At 38.2% G+C, this 24057-nt stretch overlaps 2 protein-coding genes across 2 annotated transcripts; one reads left to right on the top strand and one right to left on the bottom strand.

The window, feature by feature from the left end:
* Nucleotides 1-949: 949 nt before the first annotated feature.
* Nucleotides 950-9760, bottom strand: OLR1 (oxidized low density lipoprotein receptor 1). Its single transcript, XM_063076204.1, has 6 exons — nt 9673-9760; nt 7064-7165; nt 5348-5593; nt 1778-1917; nt 1363-1478; nt 950-1094 (listed from the first exon to the last, which is right to left on the bottom strand). Exons 1-6 carry the CDS (start codon nt 9758-9760, stop codon nt 950-952), a joined length of 837 nt encoding a protein of 278 aa, XP_062932274.1.
* A 7231-nt stretch (nt 9761-16991) lies between these two features.
* TMEM52B (transmembrane protein 52B) lies at nt 16992-23035 on the top strand. The gene is made up of 5 exons (XM_063115752.1): nt 16992-17045; nt 19000-19043; nt 21223-21261; nt 21802-21971; nt 22791-23035. Exons 1-5 carry the CDS (start codon nt 16992-16994, stop codon nt 23033-23035), a joined length of 552 nt encoding a protein of 183 aa, XP_062971822.1.
* Nucleotides 23036-24057: the final 1022 nt, after the last annotated feature.

Here is a 24057-nt window from a genome sequence, read left to right as displayed (position 1 = left end):
CACTGAAAACAGAAGGGATAGATTCCCAATTCCATCTGTTTCTAGTCAGCAATATTTGCATGCCTGGCTCAGTTTGTTCTAGAATGGAATGTTTTTATTTTTTGGTCTTGTCTGTTTCTGAATTATAGCATGGCCTACAAGCGCTGAAGAGCGGTCATCTGCAAAGGGTATGTACTTTTGAAAAAACAAATCTATTTTTTCCTCTGGGCCACACATCCCATGATTCTAACAAATGCTGTTTTGAAGGGTTAAAGCCATTAAGCTGTTATTTGGTAGAGAAAAGATGAAGAAATAATATCCAATTCATGAACTGACAACAGGTTGTGGATCAGGTGGCAGAAAAGACCATACAAATACCAATTACTTCTGGGGCTCCCCAGTTGTCCCAAAATATGAGTGTAGTGCACGTTTAAATGTGCTTAAATGTGTGTTTAAATGGTGGAGTCCAGAGAGGGACTACTACTAAAAAGATCAACAAGCAGTGGCTTTTAAAGTTGAGAACGTGAGTGTTTTGAGCTCACTGAGGCCTTTTCCCCTCTCTATTTCTTCGTGCACACTGTTCCCCAGGCATATTTCCTCTTTTTTGCCCACTGCCTGCAGTTGGGCAAGTTCCCCATGTTTAGACTTCTATGCAGTTTGACAGGGCGGGGAGCAGAAGACTGAGTGCAGGAGGTTCCCAAGCTTGGAGAAGAGTCAAATGTTCAAACAAAAAAGGGAAGCTTTTTTTTTGTTTCACAAGTTAGGTGAAAAAATGCATGTAGATAGAATAAAAACTTTTGATATAAAGGCATCAGGTGGCTGGAGCCCCAGTCTCTGCTAAGGAGTTCTGCAGCCAGATAATAACCGGCAGTTCTCAGGGCACTCGTAGTTGCACCCAAGTGTCAAAGAATAGCTTAAATTCCAGAATAAAGTTCAAAGACTGTCTTCTTTTCTTCCAGAGCCTTCAAATTCACTGTGCTCTTAATAGATCTGCCTTCTTTTGACATATACTGAATGCAGCTAAAATGCAGTTTTCAGCAAAAACAACTCCCCGTTGTATGTATGCACAGGTGCCCGAAGGGTACTTCTGGGAAACAGCACCTTGAAGCCTAAACCTGCAGAAGCGGAGACAATAAAAGTTAGATTTACTGCTACCTTGTGTCAGGAATTTAGCATTGTTTTAAAGCATCACCAGTAATAACTGTGGGAAAGAAAACTCAAGAGAAGGTCTGAATGGGTAAATGGGCAAATAAATCCCTTTGTGAGAGAGGTGAGGAAGAAGACATTCAGAAATTCCCCAAGCTTCTCTCTGGCAAGAAGAGGATATTGGTAGAATGTGGCTGTAACTTCACTAGCAGATTCAGCAAGAAATAAGAAACTTACAAGTGGGGCATCAAAGGAGAACCGTCCTCCCAGAGCCATGAGTAGTTGGGTTTCCTCCGAGACAACCCCATCCAGAATGGGAAACTGGAATGGGAAACTGCTTGCTTGATGAAGTCCTGTAGGGAGTAATGTTGATGGTGGAATCAGTGGTGATTTTAGAATCTGAAGTCAGTTAGCATCAGATTCATAGAACTAAAAAACCAAAGAGATCTTTGACATCCCCTTGACGGCTTTACAGAAATGTTTACTGAAGTCTAGAAATACTACAGCCTGTCAAGCCAAGTTCATGCACATAATTGGCTACCAGGATAGGCTAAAAAACTGGTATTTTGGCTCTAAAACAAGTGCTCTTCCACTGAGGGCCTACACAAGATTAACCAATAACCCAGCCCTACAAGCATACGTAAACACTCACCAGGTCATTTGTACTATTAATTTTCAGCAACTGGGCATCCAAAGACAAGCAGTTCTCCTGGCTCTTTTCCCAATTAAATGGGCCAGAGGAAAATAAGTAACAGTTTTCTTCATGCCAGAGCCAGTCTTGGGGACAAGGACCTAGGAAGTACAATATACCTTTATTATGATTAATGTCTGAGTAAAAGTATTTCTGCAATTCTTGAATCACTTCTCCCCCTAGTCCTCTCACATGTATACCATTTATTTTTAATTAGAATTATATCTGGACTCCGAAAATTCATAAAGAGCCTCAGTCTTTATTTCTCCATTTCTGGAAGAAAAAGAAGCAGCATCTGATTTTTAGTAATTAAATTTAGCATCTTCACTTTCCTTGTTAAAAAGCAAGACAAGCAAGCTAGGTTGTAATTTTAAAATCTGATCTATTTTTTAAAGTTATGTTTCAAATAATGGAAGTGAGAGTTGGGGGAATGGATATTTAGTAGCCACTCTGTTATTAAAAAATTATGCTTATGCATTTTAAAACTTCACATCTTTGAATAATGGACTTAGGCATAAATACTGCTCCTCCTGCTTTTTGTCATGTGCTGTCCACTATGGCAGTAATATGTGACTCCTGAGTACTTGAAATGTGGCTACTCTGCATTAAGATGGGCTGTAAGTGTAAAATACACACACGATTTTGAAATCTTAGTATGAAAAAAAAAGAATGTAAAATATCCCATTAATAATTTTATATTCATGTATTGAAATAATATTTCAAATACTTAGGGTTCAATAAAATATGCTACTAACTTAATTTTGTCTGCCTTTTCATTTTTTACTGGGGTTACTTATGTGGTACACACTATATTTCTTTTGGACAGAGTTGTTGTAGGGAGAATAGTATGTTGATGTAAAGTGAGAATCTTAATTTCAATTAGATTTCAGAAAATAGGAAGGTTTTCAGCAGGAAAATTCCTAGGGACTCTGGCCTCCCCAACTCAGGGCTTAGACAATAGGCAAAATATGCCCATGTCTGTATGTTTCTGGATGTTTTCAACAACCCCCAAATTAGCAGCAGCAGCAGCAGCAGCAGCATTGTTGTCTCTCCCGTGTGTACCTAACACCTGGAATCTCTTTAAGGGGAAACAAAGGTCTTTGGTACACTGTGACCAAAAGGTGAAAAAATTAAATCTTTGAGAAAGGCAACATTTTAATTTCAATTTTTATTGTGATATAAAACCATTGGATAATTCTGTAAGAGTAAGCCCTGTCAAAGAGGGCTAAGTAGGAGAGCCCTGAACAATGGAAGAATAAAGTGGGTGAGAAAGACCACGCAGAAGGCCAAGTGGAGAGCAGAGAATGCAAGCTTCTTACTCCTTAATTGTCCTGTCCCCATCATGTTATGTAAATGGGAAAAATGAGTAGCTTTTCACGGACTAACGGAACAGTCTAGGCAACATTTCCAAACCATGACAATGCAAGGAAGGCACATGTGAACATGTGATATTTAAACCAACTGCATAGGTATATGTATATAATTTAACAAACTTAAATATTATTTACTATGTGCCAGAAACTGTCAGAAGTACATTACATATATTAACTCATCTAATCCTTATAACAACTCTGTTATTTTCTTCATTTGACAGGAGGACAAAACGGACACCTGAACCTAGGCAGTCTGAGGAGTCTGCGTGTTGAACTTCCATAGCACACTACCTCTCAAACTTCTAAGTTAGAACCATTTGGGGAAGTATTTACTGGTGCCCCTTGAGACATTTTGATAAAATCTTGGAGTACATCTGGAATCTGCCGTTTTTAACAAGATGCTTGGGTACTCTAAAGGTTGGGAAGCACTTCTAATTACCGTGCGAAGAGTAAGGTTGATACTGTGAAGACACCTCCTGTCACTAGCTCAGTGACCTCAAGCAAACATGTGGTAGCTTCCCAGAGTTGCTGCCTCCTCCTCTATACACTGAGTACCACAGACTTGTTAGTAGGAAAGATAAAACTTGCTTCAAACTTGAGAAAACTGGCATACTTTTTCCTTATGGTATTTTACTATTATTTTTTGTTTGAGAATCTTCTCAAAGCTGTTTGATGAAAAGCAGAACTTTATTTGGTATCTCTACTAATTGACCTTTATCTGACACTGTCAAGGAATGGAATATGTTACCTGGTATAACTGCCAGGAACAGACGTATGATGTATTATTTTTTATTAGCTATTTATGCGTGGCATCTCTGGGAGATGGTTCTGAATGGTTCTGAGGTAGATTTAATCCCATACAACTGATAAAGATAAAGCTGTTTTACAGATCTGCCTGTAAAACAAACCGTTGGTTGGTATGTAGTTATGCCTGCTTGTATAAACATTTCTACCCTTGATATATAACCTCCTTTAAGGCTTCTTGAGGTGATGTGTTCATTTATTTCGTTTCAAGTTCACTCCTTAAAGAGATTAAATGCATGTTTGACACTAGCTTGCTAAATATCAGTTTGTCTAAAAATTTCTGCTTATTTTGGAAATGTAAATGACTCTGTAAGTAATGAACAGATTTATAAACTGCAAAACTTTACATAAGATCACTTGTCATTATTATTATCATTTAACTTTATCAAGCTCTCATTTTTTTCATCTATAAAATAAAGGGATGGGTGTCTGTGAACTATCATTACATAATATTTATTCAAAGAAATTAAATAGTTGAGATTAAGGGAATGCTCAAACAAAAGCTGGAGAAATCTCTTTATTAGTGGCAGTTAATTAATTACTAATCCTGACAACAGGGCACTTAGGCACCTTTAAGGAAGTAACGTATCTCTGAAAGTGATTCCATCTCACACCTTCTAATTCTCCCTATAGCTAAAAGCATATACCTAATTTAAGTACACATAGTAGAAAGACTAATACAGATAGCTTCTGTAACAATATGAGTTCACTTCATGATCTATTTATACATGCTGCTATTTCTGCCTGCCTCCTTGTTTCTGGGTCCCTTTGGACAGCTGCGATCAATTCATTATGCTTTTATGAAACTTCCTGGAGCCCTCATAGTTTTGTCTAATCTGAAGTATCTACCTAACACTTCTAAGCCAGCTTACCTCCATTGATTCTGTTTAAGTTGATATTGTACACTTTAATAAATAGTGCAGAGAATGAAGCTACTATAGAGGTAGGGGTAGAGAGTTGCAAGGACAAAAAGACCTTTTAGAAAAAGAAATCCAATGATTAAGATCCATTGGATTGAAAAGAGATAAGGATCTATGGCAAGGGATGAGGGTGGGAAGGTTCTTTCATAAAAATCTCAAAGCTAGAATTTTAAAAGAAAGAAGAAGCTCTTGCAAGGAAGAAAAACTTAAATCCACCAAAAGGTGTGTTTAATTAAATCAAATAGCTCAAGGATTTGGTGTATGATGGAGGGAGATGACAAAAATAGAGAACTTCTGGTGTAGAGAATTATGAATAAATAATGATAGGTGTATAAATATGCCAGTTTTGTGCCTAGAAGATATTTGCAAATAATAGTTAAGACCGAACAGAAAAGCTGCCTCTACTTCTCTTCCTCTGACCCATACCCCAGTACCTGAAAAATTTGCTGCTCTCTCCAGAGCTTCTTGGAGATTCCGATTCTGGTGGTGAAGTTCCATTTGCTTTTTAGATTTCTCATCCAGCTTCCGGGCAAGGGTTTCTATCATTTCCTTGAGTTCCTTTTCTGACTCCTGGGAAGCTTCTTCTGCCTGCCGACGGGCTAAGATCTGTCCCTCCGCTATATTTTCCTGGTGAGTAAGGTTTGCTTGCTGTTGCTTTAGGAGGTCAAACACCTGGGATACTAAATCATATCTGAATTAATATTTCTAATCCCCAAGAAAAATCCCTCTATTGAAATTTGAAGAAATCAAAACACAGACTCAAATAACTTATTTTGACAACAGATAAGCTCCTGGAAAATGACCCCAAATTTAGAAATTATGGATTTGGAAGTCATTCAATATTCCTGCAGTATTTTTTTATTGTCAGAAACTGTGTAGATATTTATGATTAAAAAAAAAATACCAGAATTTTACTTTTTATTGAGTTACATGCAAATTGAGAGTAAGTACAAAATAAGTAGTGTAACAGTGGATTAAATAAAATATAGACAACTTAAATAGTCAGACACCCACCAGACTCAGTGCCTGTTAGTAGAAATTGTCATTAGTGATTTATTCCAGTTGAGTTTTAATTCCTCTGCTGTATCTCCTCTCATTCTGTCTACCCTTCCAGACTTCCTAATTTTATTTAAGGACTGTGACACTCACCCCTTTTTCGAGACAGCCACCCACAAATTTATTGTAAATTACTGTGTCACAAGAGTCTCAAAACTTTTTTTTTTGTTGTTGTTAGGAAGGGTGGAGATCAAAAAAAGCTTGTGAAATCGAGCAGACAATGAATGCTAAAGGTAAAATATCTCAGTTCTAGAATCTTGATGGTGTAGAACAAAGCAGACCCCTTGACTAGCAGGCCAGATTTGACCCTGTCACAAGGTGATCAAAACCTCAGAGGAAGACTCTTCCACCACCACCCTGAGTACAGGGCACTTCTCCCAATCATGAGGGAAGGCCCTGAGTGTTTACAGATATATATATATATAAAAAAAAAAAAGTTTGTGAACTTGAACAACAATTTAGAAGCAAATAGCACTTCAAATGCCTCAGTAACCTAGATCCTGGGTTATAACTCAGATCTAAAACCTAAAATCATAGGTGGATCAGATGTGTGGTGGGCTCCATTTCTTCCCTTCTTGGACACTCTGGTCCTTCTTGTCACTTCTTTCCCTCTCAATACCCTCTCTTTCCTCTGTGGTCACATTATAAATTTGAGGTACATTTTGTTTTAGATGGTTTACTTGCTAAGGCTGTGTTTTTTGGTTCTTAACTTTCAAATGGTATTTGACCATTTCTGTTAAAACTCAACAAGAATTAAATAAAATTTCTTTTACTTTTGTGTCTCTCAGGTGATCTTGTGGATTAGTAATTTTAAATCATTTTAATCCCCATCATTTTAGGATTAAACTAGGGCTCTATCCAAGAGTTATGAAAACACAACAAAATGAAAAACACCACCATTTATACTCCTCATTCCATGCTTCTGTCATTTGAGGGATGAACACAATATACCCATTCATCCTCTGCTCACTCTAAAAACATTTTGCCTAAATGAACCTCAATCAAGGCTGTTTTGTAGTTGTTATGAAACAAACCTAGAAACCATGTTTTTAAACCCTCATTTCCCCCCATCATTTCCTTATTTCAGCACTTACATTGCATCCCCAGCATTACAATGGTCACTAGTAATCCCAGGCAAAGGGTCCCTAGAGTCACAGCAGCAGGACACCACCACGGAGAAGAAAGAAAACAAAGACCTAGAGTCAGAAAGACAAAAACGGACGGAAGTAAGTGACCCAATTACTCTTTGGATCTCGTCTGTACTCGGTGCTCTGCAATCCTTACCTCTATTCCCCCCAGTGGTTCCATGGAAAATTCATTATACACACTGGACAGTTAAAGAATTTATGTAATTTACCCATAGTCACAGAACTGGTAAATTTAAGAGCCAGGATTCAATGCCAGAATCTGATTCTGCTCAGCCTATGATGACTCTTCAAGAAACTCTCAGTCCGGCTCAGTTGAATCAACTTCATCCGTAGGGCAAACAGCATGATGTTTTTCATATAGACCATGTGTACACATGCACACACAGTGCATTTTACAAGCCGTATGACACAAACGAATGTCAGACGTCAAGCAAATAAGCTTTAGTCAGCTAATAACTGAAATTTCCTCAAAGAATTTTATGCTATTCAATTTTTAATCTACTAAAATTATGTCTTGAAACTGGGACTATTGGCCAAAGGAAAATATAAATGAAACCTTGATATTCATTTGGTTTATATTAAAGGCATGTCCTACACTCACACCAAGTGTAGGCCTATTGTTACAACGGAAAAATTTACCATTTTTATAGAAACAAACCATGTAGCTCGTAGATGTATGAATATCTATGTGTTCCATCATTAAAAAACAAACAAACACAGATATTACTGGTTCAGCAGGAAAACATCCTATACGGTGTATTTGATATCCTCACCTTGTGAGATAAACAAGGCACTGATACTGTTATAGGAAAATATATCAGTATACATGCAAATAAGGAAACTGAAAGGTTCATTCACTTGCTTAGGATCACACCATGCTAAAACCTAAACATAGGTCTTTAATCCAATTATCAGTGGCTACATGACAATAACATTACATCACAAAATTTCCAATGTAACATTACATCACAATGGAACATGACATCACAAAATTTCCAGTGTGAATGTGTAGGATACAAGTCAATCACTGGTTGAATAAATTCAAAGAGTTCTCATGTGTCTAAAGCACTGTGTTAGACTCTACAGATGATAGAAAGAAAATAGAAATTTTGACAGGGAGGAATATTGTTCATTCACTCATTCAATAATTATTGGCTCCTGGAGTGTGTATGGCAAACTTGCACAGAAGAAGTAGAAGACAGTTATGTCTCTTGCAAATAATTGCCTAATCCCTAGCCTCAGGGGAAAATATGTCTGTGTAAATCTTTCAGCCAACCTTTCTCTCTGACCAGTATTCATTCTATGTTATAAGACATCAAATATGCCCACCACTCTTGAATGTTGTAACTCCTGAATTCTGAGGAAAAAAAAAAAAATCACAGGACCCACACCTGTAAAGGAAAGGCACACGTCCCTATTTTCTACAGGACCCCCTTTGTCCTGTCTCCTTGGTAGGCAGACACCATTAATCTAACCCTTGTCCCTACAAGTGATTTTCTAATCAGAAAGAAATATGATCCTTTGCATAGGTAACTGATTAAACCAGAATTCTTAATGAAGAATTAATTTCATGATTATAGTATAAGTCAGGCACTAAATGTTTATTACATGAAAAATGAATGAATGAACAGACAAATGACTTTTGTTAACTTATACGTCTACCTATAAATTCCAGCACTGTTCTCATACCAAGTTAGTTCATCAACCTGAATGTCAAATCACTCAATGATCGTACTCATTTTCCCCACTGAGAAAAGTTTCTGTCTTGCTTATTGAAACATGATCTGGAATTTCTTTATCTGAATGTCTAACAATACTTGTCTGTCTTCCCCTGCTTATAGTTTGTTCCTTTTTCTCAGAATAGATATAAAATAAAAGGAAATTTATCCAGATTGTCTGTGGAATTGGGATTATGAGTTAATTTATACCTCAGCAGTTTAATTTACTGTAAGTACCAAACAGAAATTACAATTTTTCAAAGCATATAAATATAATTTATGCTAAACCATACTGAATATCACTGAATCTTCTCTGGATAATTTATAAGATATTTTAGTTTTTTGCAGTACCTCAAGGACACTTATAAAAATTATTACTGTATATGCTGGGTGAATTCATTTCCTGAAACTTCTGATGGATTGGATTCTGGATAAATGGGAGTTTGTGTACAATCCTAGATCTACTGCTTACCCGTTCCGTAAAACTAGGTGATTTTGTTAATTCTCCTGATCCCCAGTTAACCTTCCGTAAAAGGGAGATAATAATAGTACTAATCTCAAAGTGTTATTGTGAAGATTCAGAGAAATAGTGCATTTAAAGTGAATAGCATAGAAAATAGTCTATAGTAAATATTTAATATAATTTAGGCATCATCATCATCATCATCAAATCACATTTATATGCCGCTCATTTCTCTGTTAAGTAACTGGTATTAATTCCATTACAGTTTCCCATACTTGGGTGTTTTAGCTTTCTATTCCCATTCATCAATGAATTTACATTTTTGAGCTGACCCTGGAATTCTGTCCACATACACATTTACCCAACCAGAGTACCTTTAGCTTTCTCTTCATCTGACTTCTGATCAGTCTGGTCCTTCATAGTCTTGATCTTGAAGTCATCAAAAGTCATTTCCAAATTCATGCCAAGAATGAGAGAGTGAAGTGGTCAAGGACTTCAATGAACTAAAAATGTGTGAGCTTCTGCTGGAGTATTTAAATAGCTACTGTTATCTAATAGAAGAATGACTCAATCACTGGTATGAGGAAGGGGAGGCTTTGCTTCATATTGGGAAGTTGGCTGACGCAAATTCTTGGGGTATGTCTATTGCAGGTGGAGAAAGTGGTGATTCCGATGGTGTTTCTGGATATTTCACTAAGTAGTTTATGAAAGGGAAAACTACATTTTCCATGAGCATTAGAAGAGAGGCATTGTACCTACTTTTCGGATAAAGAAACTGAAATTCAAAGAGAGTAAGTCACACTAAATTTGTGGAAGTGCATTTGAAACAGGTTATTTGATTTCAATATTCATATTTATTTGTTAATTTCACCATAGCAAACTGTCTGTATATGGTGTCTTTTATAAGTCACACATTTTCCTTTATAATTTTCACTCCTTTAATTGGCAATAGATTTAGAAATTTGGGGCAATGCTATGGTGTCCTGGGTAATTTTAGAACTTAATTAGGAGTACTATTTCATATAGAGACAGTATAACATAGCAACAGAAAACACTTTGTATCCAGATAGAGCTAAGTCTCTCCATTTCTCTACAATCCTGGCGAATTACTTAACACTGTGAACCTACACAGTTGTCTATAAATTGGGGATAATGCCTACTTGATAATGTTGCTGTAGAAATTCAAATGAGATATTGGGTAAAAATAACAAACTTTGTATTTGTAATGTAATAAGAACACAATAAATAGTTATTACTATTAATAGTAATTTTCAGCACAGTTGAATTGCCTAACAAAGAATACATTCTAGTTGAACATATGAGTGACATCACAAACTCTTGCATGGGAGTATGTCTACAAGTATTCACTGATACAATTTTCACCTATTTTTTCTTCACAACCTCCTGACCAGAAAAGAAATATCTCTTTGAAGTTAGATGTGCTATCAAAAAAAAAAAAATCCTTCCTTATCTATTAGAGATATCTCTGAAGTATTTATGTGCAAAATGATATGATATCTGAAATTTGCTTTAAACTACTCCAGGAAAAAAGTAAAAAGAAAAGGATAGATAAAAGAAGAATGGAAAAATAAACAAATAAAATATTTAAGAAACTATTAGGAAAAATCACCAATACTGACTGCCTAATTTTTTTCCTCCTCACTAAGTTTTCTGTGTTCCCTTTTTCTGTGCAGGGTACCAGTATTAGTACGTTTCTGTTGCTTATAACGGAATACCCAGAACTGGGTAACTTATAAGAAAATTAAATTTATTGCTTACAGTTTCAGAAGCTGGGAAGTCCAAAGTCCAGGGAACACATCTGGTGAGGGTCTCGGTGGTGGCCTTACAGCAATTCAGTAGTCTCACATGGCAGAATATGGCAAAGCAGAAGGAGAGTTCTCCAGCCACTCTCTGCTTTTGACACCCTCAGAACCACACCCACAACCACCATTAAACCATGGACTTAATCACCTCTTCAAGGCCCCACCTTTCAATTCCGTAATAGGATTTCGCACCTTCGACAGTTACAGTGGGGACTAAGTTTTGGGGAGACATTCAATCCAAGGCAGTACCTAAGACCAAGTTGAAAATAGTTTACCTATTGTTTATAATTTTACTTGATCACACAGCTCACAAAATGACTCAGCACATAGCAAATACATCTTAGTGAAATCAGCTTGTTACAAATCAGTGTTGCTTACCTTTATCACCCAAGCCCCATCCCACCTTCCTTGACACTGAGTGTCAGGAAGCAAGATCCTAACTGGATACCTTTCTGCATTCATCATGGTGACTTCCACATAAATAGAATTTCAGGAATTTGCTTTTACTAATAAATTAATAAATACTGAAATGATATCACAATGAAAAGGACACTTTATCATTCCCACAGTGACTCAGTTATTTGGGATGCCATTAATTACATAACATAAAATGTTAACTGTTTTAACCATTCTGAAGCATATTGTTCAACAGAATTAAGAATATTTACATTGTTGTGCAGCCATCACCACTATCTATCACCAGAACTTTTTCATCTTCTGCAACTGAAACTCTGTGCCCATTAAACAATCACTCCCCTGATGGTTAATTTTATGTGTTATCTTGACTGGGCCACAGGGTGCCCAGGTAGGGTTGTTTTTTTTTTTTTTTTTAAATGGGATTAACATATTAATCAGTAGAGTAGAGCAGGGTATAGAGTATTTCCCTACATTACGTGGGTGGGCCTCTTCCAAAAGTTGAAGGCCTGAAGAACAAAAAGCCTAGCCTTCCCCCACGTCAGAGAACATTCCCCATCTGCTGGCCTTTGGACTGGACTTGTACCATCGGCTCTCACGGATCTTGAGTCTACAGGCCCACACTGCAGATTTGGACTTGCTGGTCTCCATAATCACATTGAGCCAATTCCTTATAATAAATCACTCACTATATAGGTACACACCTATTAATTCTGTTTCTCTGGAGAACTAATGCAAGTCCCAACTTCTTCTTCCTCTCCTGAAAACCACCATTTATTTTCTATCTCTGTGAATTTGACTACTGTAGGTACTTTGCATAAGGGGAAGCATACAATAGTTTTTTGTGTGTCTTATTTATTTTATTTACCGTAATGCCTTTAAAGTTCATCCATGTTGGGGGAGGGGGGAGGGAGAAGGGAGGGAGGTTTTGGTGATGGGGAGCATTAATCAGCTACAATGTATATCGACAAAATAAAATTAAAAAAAAAAAATAAATAAATAAAATGTCAATAAAAAAAATAAAAAATAAAAAAAAAAATAAAGTTCATCCATGTTGTAGCATGTGTCAAAATTCCCTTCTTTTATTAAAGTTGTATATTATTACATTGCATGTATACACTACATTTTGTTTATTCATTTGTTCATTGATGGACATTTGGGTTTCTCCTGTTTTTAAAGATTCTTGGGGATAGTTTCCACAAGCCTTGTATGGCAGATGGCTGGACAGACTTGAAAGACTTTGGGAAGCTCTTATTATCTTTGTCCCCTGGTGTTCATGCTCTTATGTAATCTCTTTCATTACATTGTGGATGGGACCTTTGATTTGGAGTATGTCAAAGGCGATGGAATGTATGTGATCATTTATATGTGATTATATAAGATGTAGTAACTATTATGCTAAAGTCTTTCTTTCTCCTTCTCCTCTCTCTCAATATTTCTTTCTGTCTAGATTTAAAGAAGCAAGCTTACATGGATCCTACAGCCACAAAGAAATGAATTCTGCCTGAGGGAGCTTGTAAGTGGATCCTTCCCCAGTTGAGCCTTTAGATGAATATGCAGTCCAAAAGCCACCTTGTTTGCAGCTTTGTGAGACCATAAGCAGAGGACCCAACTAAGTTGTGCCCACACTTCTGACACACAGATATTATGAGATAATAAATGTGTGCTGTCTGACATTGCTGCTCACATAATTTGTAATATTGTGCTCCACAGCCTATAGCCTAATATAGCCTGTGATAAACTGAATTGTTCTGTCTTGCTTATCTTTCTTAAATCCTCTTACTCACTTTCAGTGCCTCTGATGGTGCCACTTAATACCTACGCTGTGATCCTGACTCATAAGAGACACTTCCTAGTGGAGCTCCCAGTGGTTTCAAGATGGAACTGACTTCTTCTGCTGTATTATCTATTTTTGAAGCCATGGCCGTGGCCCAACGTAATACCCAGTCCTTTATAGCCTGAGGTTGATGCCTCAGAGTAATAAGAGTCCTGGCCTCTATTTCATTGAGGCTTAGAGAGAAAACAAATCTGTGGGGGGCCACCTGACTTAGGCAAGGTCAAAAGGAGAATAATTAAAGGAATCAGAAATAAGCAATTCTTTGGCTACACTTGTTCCAGCAATTGTACAGCAATTCTCTGGAGCACAGGTGAAGAGGTCTGTGCACATGCATCCTCCATTTGTTACACTCCAGTTCCCCAACCACCTAGGTAATAGTTAATGATTAACAAGCTTAATGGAACTACACAAGATCGGATAGGATTGGAATGAGATCATTGCCCTCCACTCCAGCTACCTGCCCTTCTGTACCTGTCCAATGTATACCTTCCTTCATCTTCTCACCTGAGTCCTCTGTCCTCTCTCATCCCCTACACGAAGGCTTTGATAGAGAACTGAACTCAGAGTTAAAACTGCCACAAGGCATAACCACTTTCATTAGGATAAAAAAGAAGTTGTATTTCCCCAGGGAATAATATGGTGAGAAAAAAAGAAATGGCAGTAGGAGTCTAAGAAAGAAAAAAACATGGGGAGGTCATTAACAGAATTCTATTTTGTTCAAACCTGTCAGGAAGCTGGAAGGCAAAAAGATGATGGCAATCATATGGCAGGAATGTGCGATAGGGGAAAATGTCATGCTAATTGGCAAACCTGTTCCAGCAGGTGAAGGCTAGCATGGGTGGGAGAAGAGACTGCCAGGCTAGCAAGGAAAAATATTTAGGAATTGGAATATTAGGAAAGCTTCTTAAAAAAAATAAATTTACTTATTTTTTAATTGAAATGTATTGATTGTTCATATTTATAGGGTACAGAGTTATATTTCAATACATGTATACAATGTATGATGATCAAATCAAGGTGGTTAACATATTCATTGCAAAAATTCACATGTCTTTGTGATGAGAACATTTAAGCTCATCTCTTCTAGCTATTTGAGAACAATAAATTATTGTTAATTATAGATGCCTAGCACTACTATACACCACTAGAACTTATTTTTCCTGTCCAGCTGTAATTTTGTGTCCATTAACCAACCTCTCACTATCCCCCATCCCCTCCCCAATCCCAGCCTCTAGTAACCACAATTCTACTCTCTACTTCTAAAAGTTCAACTTATTATTTTTTTTAGCTCCCGCATATGAGTTAGAACATGTGGTATTTATCCTTCTGTGTCTGACTTATCTTGCTTAACGTAATGTCTTCCAGGCTCATCCACATTGCTGCAAATGACAGGACTTAATGCTTTTTTATGGCTGAGTAGCATTCCATTGAATACATATATCACATTTTCTTTATCCATTCATCTGTCTATGGACACCTACGTTGATTCCATATCTTTGCTATTGTGAACAGTGCTGCAATAAACCTGTGGGTGCAGATATCTCTGACATGCTAATTACCTTTCTATTGGGTAAATACCTAGCAGTGGGATTGCTAAAATATGGTCTGGAGAGGGATTGGTACAAAAATGTACATGAGAGCATAGAGGACATTAATTATCTGACATATTAGGATTAAAGGTCATTGGCAAAACTGAATGAAAATCAAAATAATCTTAGCTAACATGTAAAATACTCATTATCAGGACCTTTACATGCAATTTACACATACTAACTTATTTATCTTTATAAGCCTATGAGGTAAATATTAGTACCCTCGTTCTATATAAAATGAAAGAGTCAACAGAGAGATCGGATAACTTTCCTAATATCATGCAGCTAATATGTGACAAAGCAAGTATTTAATTCCAGGTATCCTGGCTGGGCTCTTAGCCGTAGTACTGTACTGACAAGAAAAAGAGAAGGGAACGGTTTATGATGCTTCCCATGTACATGACACTCTGAATAGAAATACTCTATTCAGAATGCCTTCTTGTCTCTGATTTTACTTTCTCTATGAAAAATCTAAACCAGATCAAATGGGCACTCCACTCCTGTTTTATGAAAGGGAGCATTAAGGACTGGATAAGCTACATAATAATTTAGTGGACAGCCAGAAGTAAAGTTATGTTCTCCTTATTCTAGAAAATACCTCCATCTTGCCAAGTTTTCTATTGAAATTTGGAAAATACTCTTTATCCCAACCCCAGCGGCCTTCCTTGTTTAAAAAAGAATGTCAGTGTCCGTTTTGAAACTGACAAATTTTAAATCACCAGTAACAAACCGAGCTATTCTCTCACTGTTTGTTTCTCTTAGCTGAGAAAAAAGGAAATGTTTATATTCTTCACTCTCATATCACATTGTCATGCTGGGTAAGGGCCACCAGAGTGTGAGGGATCACACCCAATAGTCTCCCCTCGACTGCCACTTAGACTTCCAACATTAGAAAGGATCCGAAAGGTGGTTTTATTCAATTCTCACAAGATAGGTATATCACTGTAAACTAACTTCTAATCTTCTTATAAAATACTCTGTATTAAGTAAAAGATTACCTACATAAGTATAAACCACTTATACAGTATTTATTCCTGTATATATGTTTCTTTACAAGTATTCTATGTCCTTTCCATGTATGTTTATTTTTATTCTGGCTTTAGGTTCTATTTTCTTGAGTGGCAGAGTTTATTTCTCAATCAGAACATCACTTTTCCATAGAAAGAGAGAGAGAGACAAACAAAGAAATAAACCTACAAATATTGGAACCCAGTTTGTGAAAAATATGTCTAACTTATCTGTTTCAATGGGAACTGAAGTCAAGGTAAAGAAAAATGTCATTGTTATCACCTAGAAATTCTAATCTTCAAACCTGCTTTCTCCAAAGACAGGATGGCTTTCCAGTTCATTCGGCGACTTCTCAGTCCTACCCCAATGGTTAGAAATAAATGGCCTGGAACCAGGAGTTGATCATCAACAAAGTGAATGGGAGGGCTTCAAAGAGCAAGGAGGAGGGGGGGGGTGTTAATCCCACGGACGGGGGTAAAAGGAGATTGGCAGGGTGGCTTTCAACCTTCAGCAGTCATCCTGGAGTGCTGTGGTGAAGGATCAAGAATCACTAGTCTTCTGATGAAGAAGAGAAGAAATCTGGTGACCAGCAATCTGCCTTGGACCCTTCTCAAAGCCAAGTTTCTCATCACTGACTACAAAATAATAACTCACTCAGAGGACAAACGTGTACCCTGAATGTCTTCCTTTTGGGGGCAGTAGGAGAAAGAAAGTGAAAGATATAGAGAGGATTAATAGTAGAAAGGAAGGAAAGAAGGCAAGGGAAGCAAATGTATAGACCATAACAGCAGAAATAGAAATAGAGAAGGAAACCAGGAGGAAAGGGGAGATAAAGGCCATAGAAGATAAAAGCCAGAGGGAGTAAGAGCAAACGCTAGAGAGAAAGAGAAGAAAAAACTGAGATTTATTGCTGAGAAAAGTTTCTCTCCTTAAGAATTCTAGGTCAAGAAGTCAAACATGGCCCAGAGCACAGAAAGGAGGCCACGGGCACCCAGTGCGTGATGCTGAAGTTCAGGCTGATGGGAGTCCGAGCCCAGATCGTGATGGCCTCTGCCCTGGTCTGTTTCATCCAGGTGAGTTCAGTTGTGACAAGGCGGGATGAAGGCATTTTTTTTTTTCTCAGATAAATTGACTTTCAAAAGAATGTGGGAAATGGGAATGGATGGGAGGGGAGTGATGAATGTGTGTAGAGCCTAGGGGGTAGTTGGAAAATAAGCAAGGGCGGTGTTTCTGTAGTGTGGTGGGGTTACCTAGATGCATGTGGCAATGCCAGTGAAAAAGGGGACAGAAATTAGGGTAACTGAAGGTACAAGTGGGATAGCTACAGGACTTTAGAAGTGCCACCTATGTATATTTCTCTCTTCTAGCATCTTATCACCAGCTCTCAAAATCCCAAGTAAATTATGAAAACTAACTATTAATTTCCCTTACCGGAGTTTCCTACATCAACCCAAATACTATTCTAGCAGTTTAGGTGCCTCTAGTCCAGAAATAAGTTAAGGGAGGTAGGGTTCTTTGAAAATACTTTGGACCCTTTACTTCTTCCCATTATGAATCAAGAGGCCTTGAGTAATTAATCTGCTGGCTGAAAAAGGGGTCACCGGACTGGGGGATCCTGGACAATTGTCAAAGGGAATTTTATACAGCAATGCAATATGGTAAGAGAGAGAACAGATGAAAAAACTGGGTGTATCAGATTCCTGTACAGCTCCTGGCAGAAAGTGGGCTGTCTATTTTGCTTCCTATATACCACTTAAACTGATCTGAAAATCTGTTTTTTCCTTTCTTTCTCCTGTATTTTCTGTTTGCTTCCTCTTCTCTTTCTTTTCTTTCTATTTCCTTCATTTCTCTTTTCTTCTCTCTTTACAACAAAGCCTGAGAAGTGGCATTTTATCTGCTGAGCACTTTAGGCTTCTCTTAACTTTAGCAAAGAAAGGGACGCGAAGTACCGCAGTTGGGTTAAGGAAACCCACTCTTTCCATCCTTAGTGGCCATCTGTTTTAAATGACACCAAAAACTGATAACCAGGAGTTTCTCAAATATTACCTGCAGAGAATGGCTGTCAATCCTTTTCCAAATCTGTTTCAAGTCCTGAGTACGTGTGTCTCCTTGGCCCCTCACACCTACCATAAACTCTCAGTAAATCTTTCTCTTTTTTAAGGGCCTCTGTTGTTGCTTTCCTGAAATAACAGGTCATTCAAGTTACTGGAGGACAGAAACAGCTTCTAGAACTAATGTTTACCTAGAAGAGTCTTTGAAGGAGAAAGTCAACTGAGATATAAGGTAGAAGAAGGAGTGGAAGGTTTCTTTATGAGGAGTAGATGGGATTTTCACGATTTAATAGAACCGGGGACGAGCAATGTCAAGGGGTTTTAGAGCAAACTTGTCCCGGTTTTATTAATTCATTCAACACATATTTATGATAGAGTTTGATCTGAATTCTGGCTGTATCAATAGAGTGTACAGTTGGTCACATTACTTAAAATCTTGTGTCTTAATCCCTTAACTTTTCAAAATAAGGTTAAATATACCTGCCAGGAGGGTTATTGTGAGCCAATGTTATAAATTATTAAAAATTATTAGCTATTCAATAAATAAGTGTTCCCCCCTTCTTCTCTTGTATGTTTAGTTATTGGCACACTGAGAGGATGAAAAAGGGAAGTGGGGTAGAATTCAATTTGCAACTGGGCAGGAATAAAGACAATAGCAATATCCTACGAGACAGATCAGGAAATTTCTAAGACAAACACATTGATATAATTGACTGCCACCACAAAGGCGGTGATGCTCACCCACCACCAAAAAAGCAATTAGATACTTACTCTTCCAGGCTCCCACCTCAAGTCCAATAGTCAGCAGACACAGGAGCGATGAAAATAACAATTTTAAATATGGACTGACCCTGTGACCCTGTCCTCATCTTTATCAATTGATCTAGCAGAGCGCAGCCATGAGAGATGATTGATAGGCTGCTGAGCACAGCAGATAAAACGATGACCCTGTCTGAGACTCTTTCCCTTCCTACAGCTTCCTGGGGCAAGAGGTGAGGAGAACTGTGTCGATCCAGAACAGTAAGTACCTGATAGTTCAAGCTGAGAGGGAGGGACAGACAAAACACCCCAAAAGGGGTCAAGATGTCATTAGATATCTATGACTTCCCTTTGTTTATTTCTGTTTAAATGGGCATCCACCTACGAATCCCATAGACGGGTTATTAAAAAGTAAAGACATGGGTTTGTGTCATCCTAAGTACTGAAAATAACAACGCTGACAGCGATTTTCCCAAAGCTCGTCTCCCCTTCAAAGCAGCACAGTTAATGTCAGTTTATGTAGTCATTAAGACTTGCGAAAGACTTTCTTACCCACGCTTCTCAGTGACTCATCAGGACAAACTAGAGTCAAAGTCTAGTCACTGACTGCATTTGGGTGATTTCCAAAGTAGCATCACCACTTCAGATCTGAAAAACATTTTCTAGTTTTCAGGACATTTTAGTATTTTCTGCAGACTTCATTTAGCTATCACTTTGATGTAGTTATCACTTAATCTAAACCTGTCACGATTAGGTTTTATGCAGAAACAGAGAACATAAAGAAAAATGCAAGGGATTCATCCTACCTGGAGAAACTATTAAAAACAAACAAACAAACAAAAAGATAAAAGAAAAAAGTAGGGACGGCTTAAATAAAAGACTTGTTCAGGCTGAAGGAAAATGCATATTTAGCCATAGGAAGGGTTTCCCCACAGCCGGTCTGTTCAGCCCAGGGGAAGTGGTGTTGACCTTGATTAGTGTCCTGGGCATGTTGGGTTTTGGCTGCTGGGCACAGGCTGTCAGAGGTTTTAGACGTCTGCTACCATATGAAGAGGCCTCTCCCGTAGAGTCAGAATCTGATGTAGAACTAGAGGGACTTTAACCAAATGTGGAACATGAGAAAACCAAGAAGAGGCCTTCATTGTTCAGTGAAAAAACAAACTGATTTTACAAATGTGTGACCAAAGAGAAGATATAGAAATAGATTTCAGAGAGGCTGGCTGGTTAGCACAGTCGGGTAGAGTGCAGTGGTAGTACTCCAAGGGCAAGGGTTCGTATCCCCATGCTGGTCAGCTGCCAAAAAGAAAAAAGAAATAGATTTCAATAGATCGATATATCAGAAAGTATTATTTTTTATAGTCATATCTTAGGATGGTTTTAATTCACTTTACTCTCTTATTTTTTATTTATACGTGTTTATGGGGTACAGAGTTGACTATCAGTATCTGTGTACACTATGTGATGATCAAATCAGTATTACTATCATGTTCATTATTATAAATCATAATTCCTTTTTGTGTTCCTTACCCAATTACCCCCTATCCTCCCTCCTCTCCCTGTCCCACCTCTAGTAGCTAAAGTTCTGTTCTGTCCTTCTGAAAGTTGGATGTTTTATTATGGTCTTTCTTTCTTTCTTTGTTTCTTAGCTCCCCTGTATGACTGAGGACATGTGGCAAAAGCATTAGAAAAAACAAAATTTACCAGTCTTCAAAGATATGCAAATACTTTCCTTCCCTTCCCCTTCCCCTAATTTTATCTCACACTCCTTTTCCCATGCAATCCCTACTTTTTTCATCCTTGCAGAGAAAATGCACAATTGCCATAGTTAATTCAGAATACAAGTATTTAGTTAGCTTTCATTATGAAGTTGGCTTCTACTTTTTCCATCCTTCCTGTGTAGTCTCAGTGGATATGCATATCAGTTTTGACCCTGGATGTGAAAGTTTAGGCCCTTTGTATGGGGTGAATGTTTGTAACAGCTTGTGAAACATGGATTACAAACTTTATTGCATTGCTGCCATACTTATAACTGAAATTTTCTTTACATTTACATTTTATTGACCTCAAGTATATATAAAACTTAATTTTTACATTTATGTTCAAACGCACTCTTTCCAAACTTGCATTCTAAATTCTTTTTTGGTAATTTTCATCATAATTGCTTACAATAGTCATGGATACCTATTCTATTAACACTTTTCATGATCATTACTTTGGTCTCTTTCTACTGATTTGCAAAATGATTTGAACAATGCCATCTGTAGTGTAAAAAACTATTTAAGGTATGCCATTTCAGAATTGATTCAGCGAGCTACTTTGAAGTTTAAATAATATAACCCATGATGCTTTTATTATAACACAGTTCATAGGCCTACATCTGGAGTTATAGCATGCATTGACTGTATTTTTAATGTGAAAAAACTTTATTCTTTCTTTGTAGTTGCCTGACCACAGGCTGGGTACATCTCTGGTATATATGGTAAGTTTCATTTATAGTACCCTGAAAGACACTTCAGTTCTCAGGGAAAAATCTTTTTTTTAAGTTTTTAAATATATTATCAGCAGGAAAAAACATGTATGAGGCAGCCTGCTGACTTACTTAGCATCTCAAGGAGTAAAGTTTCTTTACCTCATCACTAATCTGTGATGTCACTAATGGTGACAATATTCCTTTTTTAATACTATCTCCTCAGCCAACTTCAAAAGATTACTGTGTCTTTTCCTTAGGGTCTGCTCTAGAAATATCTCTATAGTATATAGAGATTACCTCAGTGTAGTAAAAAGCAGCTTCTCCAAACTACCTGAAACGTTTTATTATTCTAGTGAGCTGACTTAGTCTTTCTCACAAAATAAAGAGGCATAAATGTAAAGTGAAAGCCTAGGAGTTAAAATCTTATAATTATTCTATGAAATATTCAAACAAAAATCAAGACGCAGACAAGACATTAAGGACTGGTCGTGTGGGAGCTGGGAAGCGAGCCTGGTTGCAGAGCTCCGGCTCGCTGCTGGGCTGTTGCAGGTTTCTGGTGGCCATCGGCGTGCTGCTCCTCCTATGTGGCCTGACTTCCCTGTGCCTCCGCTGCTGTTGCCTGAGTCGCCAGCGAAATAGGGAAGACGGGGGCCAACTGCCCTACGAAGTGACAGTCATCACTTTTGATCATGACAACACTCTCCAGAACACTATCACTTGTGAGTACATCGGCCTTATCTCATGCCAGAGGGACGCAGATCTAAATGAATGATTAGGTGGTGCACGCAGAACCACTGATCCAGTGCTATTAACGATTCTAGGACTCAGGGTAGTTTTCATTCCAGAAGCCTGATGGTGCGTGACCTGGGCTCTCCCTGATGCTGTATTCTTAAATATTTGGTTGATGACAGACTGAAGAAAGAAGTAAAATGCTGGAGACAATTTTGAAAATGGTTCATTCTATATCTTTAAAGAAATTAGTGATGTGTACTTTCAGTTTTTTATTCTGCAAGCCTTGGCACACTAAATTTTAGCCCCAGCATCCCCTTGATGATTATAAGATACTTCCCTTTATGTCCTTCTGTTCTATTCTTTGTGTTCTGTTCTTTCCTAAAATTGGGGAATGAATATCAGGCAGACATCAGGTGGCATAACTCCGTGATATTTACTCTGGAAAGAGAACAATATGACTTGTCATTCACCCTTCTTACCTCCCTTGTTCATTGTCATCTTAGACAAAAGATCAACAAAGCAGAAATAGATATCCCTAAGGAGTCTAGATATCAGCAGGTTGGTGTAAAGAGATGTTAGTCTGAGAGGGGAAGAGGCAGGGTTTTGAGATATGAGAACACCATTTAGATTCCTGGAGGATACCAGAGGAGATAGGTTCTTCTAGCAGAGTGGGCCATTCATCAAACTTGTGGTAAAGAGTGACAATGAATTCGGTTACTTGTTAAAAATGAGGGACACTAAGTGTGATTAAGTCTGATTTCTGAGCAGGTCACATGGACTTTAGTCTGCTCCTTTTTTCTCCACAGCCTTGCAGTCAGCATTTGGCCCTGCAGCTCGGAGAATCCTGGCGGTGGCTCACTCTCACAGCTCCCTGGGCCAAATGCCCTCCTCTCTGGACACCCTCCCAGGGCATGAAGAGGCTCTTCACATGACTCGCTTCACAGTGGCAAGGTGTGGGCAGAAAGCACCTGATCCACCACCAGTGCCAGGAGAAAAGCAGCTGCCTGCAGGGGAGAAGGAGTCTCCTCCAATAGAATGCTCTTCAAACTGATGGGCGCTTTGTTCTTCTAAGTGGAGTCTGGGGCATCCACAGACAAATGGTACATCTTCTTTTCTGACTCTCAGAAGGTTTAGGAGGGCATCTAAATGTCATTTTGTGGGAAAGATCGGTTCTGACTCTTCATTCCCAGCCACATATATTTTCTGATACCAAGTGCTCTAATTAGGAACTCTAATTCTTTATCCAGTAGCCAAACTTTGCCACTAATCTCTAGTCATGTTGATTACTACCAAACCAGTAAAGGATCAAGTATCTTGAATTCCTTCGACTCTGGAGTGCATGTAAAATTCCTTTACCCGTATGGTACCGTGAGTTGCTTTTCTCTTTACTGACTACTAGACTGTGGTAAACCTGCGAAAGACGACAGCATGAACACAGTCGTGGACAGGATGCACTGAATGCACGCATCTTTCCTCCTGAGAGAACTCCAGTGTTGTACTAATGACAACGATCATCTTGCACATCATATAATAACCACCTAGATATCTAGAATCCAGGGGTGGGATCGCTGGTATAGGCTAAGAGAACGCTGCATAGTATAGAAGTGCCAAATATCCAAGTCTTCCTTTCACTCGGGTCCTACCCATCTATCAACAGTATGAAAAACCACATAGAGTGAAGTAGTAACACTTCTATTCCTCTAACCGCAAATACATACACATGCACACACATGCACAGACAACTTTTTTTACTCTAAAGGAATAGCATTCGTCACTTTGCTTCTTTCCCCCTTCATGCTCCCACCACTGAAAGCCACAACCCATGTATAGTGACACACACTGGTCTCTAGTAGTGGCCCTCACTGCCACCTAGTGGAGTCATGGCAGAAAATACATTCTCTCCTTTGGGCCCATCTGCCTATCTCTCCAGTTCTTGGAAAACTAAGTGCTGAACTAAGCCTGGATGGGATCCTGCCATGGCACCGTCCTGCTGTGTGCCTAAGCTATCCGTATAACATACTACTTCCCCACAGCACCGATATGGGAAAGTCGAAGAAGCAAATGTATTTGGGG

Source organism: Cynocephalus volans, chromosome 12 (genome assembly GCF_027409185.1).
Source record: "Cynocephalus volans isolate mCynVol1 chromosome 12, mCynVol1.pri, whole genome shotgun sequence".
NCBI classification, from domain to species: Eukaryota; Metazoa; Chordata; class Mammalia; order Dermoptera; family Cynocephalidae; genus Cynocephalus; species Cynocephalus volans.
Note: the sequence above shows the minus strand (reverse complement) of the source record. Positions and strands in the feature narration are given on the sequence as shown.

What these genes read in the sequence shown, in the direction of transcription:
- OLR1 (XM_063076204.1), bottom strand. Translation starts at nt 9,760, where the DNA reads ATGAATTTGGAAATGACTTTTGATGACTTCAAGATCAAGACTATGAAG. An exon ending in GAGAGCAGCAAATTTTTCAG is followed by an intron (nt 1,918 to 5,347) that starts GTACTGGGGTAT and finishes TGTACTTCCTAG; the next exon opens with GTCCTTGTCCCCAAGACTGG. An exon ending in TTAATAGTACAAATGACCTG is followed by an intron (nt 1,479 to 1,777) that starts GTGAGTGTTTAC and finishes TACTCCCTACAG; the next exon opens with GACTTCATCAAGCAAGCAGT.
- TMEM52B (XM_063115752.1), top strand. Translation starts at nt 16,992, where the DNA reads ATGGGAGTCCGAGCCCAGATCGTGATGGCCTCTGCCCTGGTCTGTTTC. An exon ending in GTACATCTCTGGTATATATG is followed by an intron (nt 21,262 to 21,801) that starts GTAAGTTTCATT and finishes GGGCTGTTGCAG; the next exon opens with GTTTCTGGTGGCCATCGGCG. An exon ending in TCTCCAGAACACTATCACTT is followed by an intron (nt 21,972 to 22,790) that starts GTGAGTACATCG and finishes TTTTCTCCACAG; the next exon opens with CCTTGCAGTCAGCATTTGGC.